This window comes from Pituophis catenifer, unplaced genomic scaffold (genome assembly GCF_029215685.1).
Source record: "Pituophis catenifer annectens isolate HBS135680 unplaced genomic scaffold, rPitCat1.0.hap2 SCAF_2, whole genome shotgun sequence".
Lineage (NCBI taxonomy): Eukaryota > Metazoa > Chordata > Lepidosauria > Squamata > Colubridae > Pituophis > Pituophis catenifer.
The window spans coordinates 154,995,880-155,004,000 of NW_027256882.1; the positions used below are offsets into that span (position 1 = coordinate 154,995,880).

General features: G+C 36.9%; 1 protein-coding gene across 1 annotated transcript in view; it reads left to right on the forward strand.

The window, feature by feature from the left end:
- LOC139310269 (protein FAM186A-like) overlaps nucleotides 1-7,743 on the forward strand; it is a 28,092-nt gene extending 20,349 nt beyond the window's left edge. The window contains exons 6-9 of the mRNA XM_070934431.1: nucleotides 3,132-3,324; nucleotides 4,414-4,601; nucleotides 5,598-5,789; nucleotides 7,680-7,743. Coding sequence (XP_070790532.1) covers nucleotides 3,132-3,324; nucleotides 4,414-4,601; nucleotides 5,598-5,789; nucleotides 7,680-7,743 — 637 coding nt within the window. The remainder of the gene's footprint in view (nucleotides 1-3,131; nucleotides 3,325-4,413; nucleotides 4,602-5,597; nucleotides 5,790-7,679) is intronic.
- The last annotated feature ends 378 nt before the right edge of the window (nucleotides 7,744-8,121 follow it).

Below are 8,121 nucleotides of genomic sequence, written 5' to 3' on the forward strand. Positions count from 1 at the left end.
ACACCATTTTCAAAGAAGATACTACTCATTAAATATCAATGAATGTACAATAGGAGAGGTTTGTATGTATGCCATAAATAATGGAGAACAATGTTTCCTGTGTATACCGTAAACATGCGTTGCATTTACTAAATCCCAGTTGTAACTATATGAAGGTATTGCTGGGTTTTTGTTTTAAAAGGCGCGGTTTCTAGTTTCTAGTTCTAGTTTTGTTTACTATTCATCAGAGAGCAAAGTCTAAATGTTGAAATAATGTAGGGTGTAACTATTTGCAGTTTTCTCTTTCTGTGAAGTACTGCATGTATTTATAATTTGTATTTGTATAGTGGAGGGCCCTATTCATAATTTGCAAAAACCTTGATAGGCTTCACTTGTTGATAGGCTTCAACTGTTTTCAGTTATGTTATGTTCCCCTAGCATTAGACACTAAAACGAAGTGTTCTGGAAACAGGACAAAGTAGATCCAAACCCTTTCTATCCTGGCATCAAGCACCTCAGTTACATCAGCTGGATTTGTTATTGTGCCTCTTAATTACTTTAAACGAGGGAACAAAAAATATCTATGCCCTGACAATACACTGTATTCAAAAATATTTATGAATAAAACAATAAATTTTTTTAAAAAATATCTATAGTTTGAAAAGCTATACCTTTCTTACTTTGGAGAAAGGAAGACTTTGAAAGTCATGGAGATTATTCAATGCTTTACTCCTCACCAATTCTGTTATCAAATAGTTCTGCAATACTTTAATTCTTTTGAGATTGCAATGCAGAGAATACATTCTATTTATCAAAAAGAATATACTGAATAAATATTAATATTAATAATAATATTAATAACAACAACAACAATAACACTTAGACTTATATACCACTTCACAGTGCTTTACAGCCCTCTCTAAGTGGTTTAGAGAGTCAGCATATTGCCCCCAACAATCTGGGTCCTCATTTTACCCATCTCAGAAGGCTGGAAGGCTGAGTCAACCTTGAGCCTGGTGAGATTCGAACTGCCAAATTGCAGGCAGCTGGCAGGCAGCAGAAGTAGCCTGCAATATTGCACTCTAACCATTGCGCCACCTCAGCTCATATGATTGGTTTAGTAACTAAGTTATGAATGATGCATTGCTGGTTGCTAAGTAAATATTGGCCAGTTTCATTCTGCCTGCCCATGTATATGTATTAGTCTGAAAATTCTTTCTTTCCTTGTAGTATCCTAAATTGTTGGCATTTTTGAATTCTGTTTGGTGCACACACACACACATATATATATATAAATTTAAAATATTGAAAGCAGGAAGACATCTAAAGCAGGTAATATAAGTGTTAATACAAAATTTCACAAAAGCAGTAACTGCATTTTAATTTCAGGCAACTCCAGATAAAAATTCCTAGTTATTTTTGCTTTTCTCAGTTAATTGCTCCTACATTAGCAGCCAAACTTCTGAAAAGCTACAGATATTTCTAACTATCATAATTTCTGTAGATGCTAAATGAAAACAATAGGGAGTAGTTAGCAAAATTCTACATGAGGCAAAAACTTGGGGATTGTTTTAAATTTACATATGACTATGCATAAACTAACACCCGTTTTTTCTTAGAGAAAGCTATTCTTTCTGTACTTCCCCCCCCCCGAAAATTAGTTTTTCCATGATCTTCATGACTGACTTTTAAGCCTTCCTTTCCAACCACCACAACAAATACTTTCCTCTACCATTTGTTTTCAAATGCAAATATGTTAATGAAAAAGTAGAATTGGGCATTGCTTACTCTTTGATTAATTGTCCCAAAAGTGCTTTTTCAAGAGGCGACTGGACTTTCTGAAGCTTCTTGGATGGGAAGTGAGAAGATTCTTAGATTAATTTTTGTTTTTTTTTAAAAAAAACTTTTTTTACTACATGTGTGATACTTAATTTTTAAATTACAGTGTTTGAAATTTTTAAGAACAAAAAACTATTTCTCAATGGGGAAAAGAACCAGTATCATACTCTGACCCCAAGCATACTTATTTAGAAATCTGCCCCATTTATCTCAATGGAATTTTACTTTACATGTTAACTTCCTGCCATTCTGACTTCTATTGCTGGAATTTGTAAAGGTCTACAGTTTCTTTTACTATTTAAGTACTATAATATAGTACTATAATATAAATATAATATAAATGGACTACCCACTTTTTCTTCCTATTTCCAGAAAAGAATAAAAAAGAAAGAAAAACTCACAGCAGTTGTTATAAAGCAATATGTTAGAGATTTTATATATTATTTTAGCAGACTAGGCCAGTGGCATCTGTAGGATTCTTCTCCAATACATATAGGAAAGGGGCAGGACTGGTGACAAGCAGTGGTGGGTTGCTCCCCGTTCGCACCGGTTCGCAAGAACCGGTAGTAAAAAATTTTAGTAGTTCGGAGAACCGGTAATAACATTGGCTGGCTACGCCCCTGAACCGGTCCCTGGCCCGTTTGCCGCTTGCTTACCCCGCCCACCTCATCAGAGGCTTTTTTTTTTAACTTTTAAAAGCATTTTTTCTATAACCACTTCGGCCGAAGAGGCTGTAGGAAAAAAAAATGCCTTTAAAAGCCTCTAGCGATCCCAGCTGAGTTGCCTGATAGTCAGAGGCTTCTAAAAGCATTTTTTTCTGCAATCTCTTAAGGTTGTAGAAAAAATGCTTTTAAAAGTAAAAAAAAAAAAAAAAAAAAGGTTGGTCATGCCCACCCAGTCACATTACCCCCCACCAAGCCACGCCCACGAAATAAGCCATGCCCACAGAACCGGTAGTAAAAAAATTTAGAATCCACCCCTGGTGACAAGATAGCACTGCTTTGATCAGCGTGACACACCTACGGCCCCTACACACAAAGACCCCAGTACCACTGGGTACCGCTTCACTTTCCTAAACTGTAAACAATTATAAAGTTAGATATTGATACTTGGAAGAAACATTATTGTTATTGGTCTAACACTGAAATATTAAACAGCAATATTGAGCAGCTGAGATACATATAATTGAAATTCTGAGAAAGAAGAATTATTTATTGTATTAAATTTGGTTCAAGTTATTAAAGCATTAGGTCTAAACTACTTGCAATGAAGAAATATGTACCTACTTTATTCTCACTACTCCTAATTCACAGACATAGCTTAATTCTTCAGTTAGACGCTGCCAGAGAAGCAAATGATGGTGCCAAAATGCAGAATTTGTACAAGATGGTGGACAAGGTGGATGCTTATCAGAAAAAGCTTCTGGACAACTGGAAAGTTAAGCAGAATATTGTAGAGAAGCAGCGCCAGCACTGCCTTACAAAAATGGTTGATCTGTTTGCCCAGGTAAGCCTACAAGTATGAATTGACAGCATAAAGCCTCAGAAGTATTACCTAGGCTAATAATCCACTGCTTTTCCACAGCTCTGGAGAGCTCATAAGCACTCATCGAATTCCCCATCCTCTGATATTTTGAGACACTTGTCATATCTGCACTTAGTGCTTACACTGTTCCTGCCCTGTGTTCATCCTGGCTTGGCTCAAAGGAGTTTATGAAAATCCTCTCAGGAGTGAGGTACTTTGGCAGCAGCTTGCAAGGTCAGTCTGGACTGCAGATTGCCACATCCTTCCATTGGACAATTCCCCTGCAGCTGTGCCCTTCCACCTTTCTCTTCCAGGAAAGTTATGGCCAACCATTTTCCTTCCTATTTATGGTTCTTCTATCATATCTATATTTTTATAATTGCCTATGTGTATGTATGCACAGACATGTTTTATGCATGCAGAAAAGTAATGTATACAAAGTGCAGATACAAGCAATGGCTTTTAAAAATCCTTTACTGCTGTCTATTTCTTTCTAATATCTTTTTAGACTTACTATTATTACAAATACCATATTATGTTTGGAGGTTGCCAATTTGTTCGGAGATTGCCAAATTGAAGTACTTTGATGTCATGATTCACAATCATTCTACATTGGGGAAAGTTTAGAGAATAAAGAAATTTGTTTATAGTAGCTTAAACTCACATGATGTTCATATAGCTTATTAAGCCCCAATGTGTTATTGTGTATTGCATGTAACCCTAGTTAATTGTTGCTGATTATAATGATGGTTATAGAACAGATAATGATTTAGCATGATGTATGAATCCAGTCAGTAAGTTCTATTTTGCAATATAAATGAAGATAGGAATCTGATGTTCATGATGGGGATGTTAATCCCAATGCTAGAATTAATTTATAGACAAGTATTTTTACAGAGAAAAGTATACTTTCTTGATTTGTGTTTGATTTAGCCAGTTAGGAGTCCAAACCAACAATCTGATTCAGATCCAACTTTTCAAAATGATGGTATGGATGAATCGAAATAATAGACAATTAATAATCCATAGTGAGGTGCAATAAATTTTTCTTTCTTTCTGTCCTTGTTATAGCTCCATTCGAGTGCCCAACTCCACCTCAGCAATCCATGCCTATTGATAGTTAAAGCAGAAGATATCACAAAGAAGGAGACCTTCCACATGCCTCACATTAGACCAGACTTCTTGAAGACTAAGGTTTACAAAAGCCCCCTGATTAGGGTGAAGAAATCCCAAGATTTCACAGTAACAGCTATGGTCAGGTATGGCTGAAAAAAAACCACAGGGAGGGAAGGCTACAATGGGGCAAATCATTTAGTTATATTCCTCACATCAGATAACCTAAATTCCCTGTAGGAAATTATTTTTAAAGTTATATTCAAGCACAATATCAAATGCAACCATCAAGATTGTTCATGGCAATAACATCAATACCATTTTCATCAAACCCCATAAATCATTAAAATATAGTTGAATCAGTAACAAAACTATGATTTGATGTCCCAAACATGCTTTGAAGCATGAATGTACCACCTGCTTGCAACACTTTAAAGCATCTGTGTCTTTTCTGAGGATTGCGTGCAAATCTGGAAAATCACAATTGCTGTGATGTAGATGGATGCTACATTTGTGCTCTTGCAAGCTCTAAAATATCTTTGCATCTGAAGCACAGGTGTATTATTTTCTGAAGCTCTTTATAAAAGGGAAGTGTAAACTTTTTCATAGTCTGAAAAATTAATAGTGAATTTTTCTGATGAGACTAAGTTGAAGAGGGTGCTCCAAAATTATTCCCAGAACTTTTAAGAATATAATGTACCTTTTTTTAGTCACTGTATTGTTTTAAATAATTAATGCCTGAAATACATCTTATAGAGAAATGCCTATAGTATAGTACTAATAGTCTAATTGCTGGGAGTGGACAGTTGAGAGCCAATAAAGCATCACTTATTACGCTAAGACATAATCTGGTTGGTTTGATTTTGGCTAACAGTGTTGTGTGAATCCAGCCATTGTATTTTGAGAAACATAGTTCATGGCTCATGGTTTATTATATTGTGTACATCCACTTAATTTTATCTTATTCATCACGCCATATCTAAACAAACCATGCCAATTTCCCTGTTAATTGTTTTTTATTCTCTGCAGAGCTATTATCTCATGTTAAATATATAAGAATTTGTACATCGTTTTATTAAACTGTATTAAATAGATTACTCCAATATTTTTCCATTTGCATTATAATTGTATTTTCTCTACAGAAGAAAGCCAAGCAGCGAGCAAATAGAATCACTGTGGAAGACCGATATCACAGAACTGAGTTTTCCCCTTGGACCCAAAGCACCTGTGTCTTTTCTGTGGTCTGAGACCTCTGGCTTTCCAGATATTCCTAGATTTTTGGAATTAGACATTTCCTCTGTGAGGGGGAAGCCCCTTCGATATATGGAGACTCGGTAAGTGGCTTTGCATTAAGGAATCTCTGTGATGACAGCTGATATAAGTGATGAAGATTTAATGCAATGTTTTGTGATTTTTCTCACACTGATTAAAGAACATCAATCCACAGCAGCCTCAGCAATTTATCTGATGTGATGCTTCTGCCATTATCATTCTCAGAACTTTTTTTGCTTCCATAGATATCTCGGGCTGTCACCTTTTCTAGCAGCCAGTTCTTGAATAATGATGTTTTCCCCTCCTGCCTCTATTTTAGATAGTTGTTTTAAAGATGAGAAGATGACCCCTCTCCTTACCTAACTCTCTTCATAGATATATCCAGGGTATCTCTATGGCATATGGGTAGGCAACCATTGACTCTACACATGTTTTTTGTATGCCCACCACCAAACGTAAGCAACAAAATGAGTGAAATAGTTTCCCACCATTCTAAAACAGCCAGCACATAGAAAATTAATGAATGGCAGCAAACAAGTATACCATAAAATCAGGGGGGGGGAGGAGGAGGATAGCATTTTCATATGTATGATGGAAATTTTTCCCATTGCCATGCCCATTGCGTCCTCTCAAATGTTGGTCCATGGCCATCCAAAAATGGCTTACCTCTGTCAATGATTATGACCCTGGCTGAGAAGGACAACCTAGCCCTTAGTTGTTCTGTTAGCTCTTTATCCAGATCTAAGGCCCCATAGCAAGATCATTTTGACTGCTTGCTACTCTCCCCACATTCTTACTTTAGTCAAATACTGCCTCCTTTCTGTCAAGGATCCCAGTTGCTTTGAGATGAAGAAATGAAGCAGCTCTTCCTGCTCCAATCATGGAATTTTATGGAGTCTCCATGTCACTAGCTCATCGTCGCCTCCTACCTGGCATTGCATGAGGCAGCTTTCAACAAGTCTTAAAACACACCATCTCATGATAGGACCTCCATCTCTCTCTCTTACCTCACAAGGCTGCTTTTGTGGAAATAAACAGGAGGGATATTCTGAATGCTGCTGTGAGCTCTCATACGAAAGATCAGATTTATATCTAAGATGAAAAATGCATACATTTCATCCCCAGAACATTACAGAGAGAGCTGATGTTAATGTAATGTTTCATCTCTTCTAATGTAAATCTTATCATACAATCTACAGTGCCCCAATGATGAGGCTAATGACACAGTCAGATCATGGCTATGTCCAGCTCTAACTGGCCATTTAAGTTTGCTACAGACACATATTCCTTCCTTAAGTCATTGGGGGCTGCCATCAATGGCCATTTTGACCTGGGCTATGAACTAGACAGGGCAATTAGTTTGCATAGTCTTTTCTGTATTATATTGATATCTAAATATTGATCTTCTGAAAGATTGGTGCTTTCCAAACAAACATTGGATTTCTAAGAGATTGGCATACTTTAGCCAAAAACAAACAAATAGAATCCTTGCTGACAGGTTGATGGAGGGTAGGAATGCACTGTTAGCTTTAGACCATACCAGAAAGCAAGGTTATGAATACTAATATTACTTTTATTATATGATTACAATAAAATAATGTTTCCGGTCTGAATATATGTCCCCGCTCTCTCTTTTTCTTTGTGAGAACTAGGGAAAGTCAAATTTAAGAGATTTTTTTTTTCAAATTACATTTCTGTTTTAAACTCATTTTTTAAAAGATCTCACTGTTGTCTTGGCTGTGTCTCTTCTTCCTGTTCCTCAAGGTTACTTTTACAGTAACTGGAGATAAACCAGCTGCAAACAAGAGCAAGAAAAGCCTGAAATAGCCCTGAACCTTCCCCCAGATTTCTGCCTGTTGGGCCCACTTCTGAGAGTTGTGAATTGACTAACTGTCCTATTATCAATCAACTCGAAGATTGAAATTAATCTTTTTTACTCTTATTATTTATAGGAATACTGCTCTCCTGTCCTCTTGCCAGACCCTACTTCTTGGATTGAACTTCAAGAAAGACTAGATATTTATATTATACAGAATAGACCTGTCAGCAACCTTTCTATTTGCTAGTTATCATAGTATTAAGGGAGTTTCATCCTGATTGATAATTCTGTCTCCATATGAACTTCATCCTTGACTGACAGCTCTCTCCCTCCCTCCCTCCCTCCCTCCCTCTCTCTCTCTCTCCCCCCTCCCTCCCTCCCTCCCTCCCTCGCTCGTCCTGTAATTCTATGGTAACCCCATTCCCCCAAAAAATCTGGTTGGTTGGTTGATGGGGCATAGGAGGAGAGTAGGATGAAGCACAAGGGAACTATTGATCTGCATGCCAGCTTCTTAAAAATGAAAGATGTGAGGTCAGAAAAGCCTCGCTTGTTCTTCCATCTCTTGAAGGAAGGAA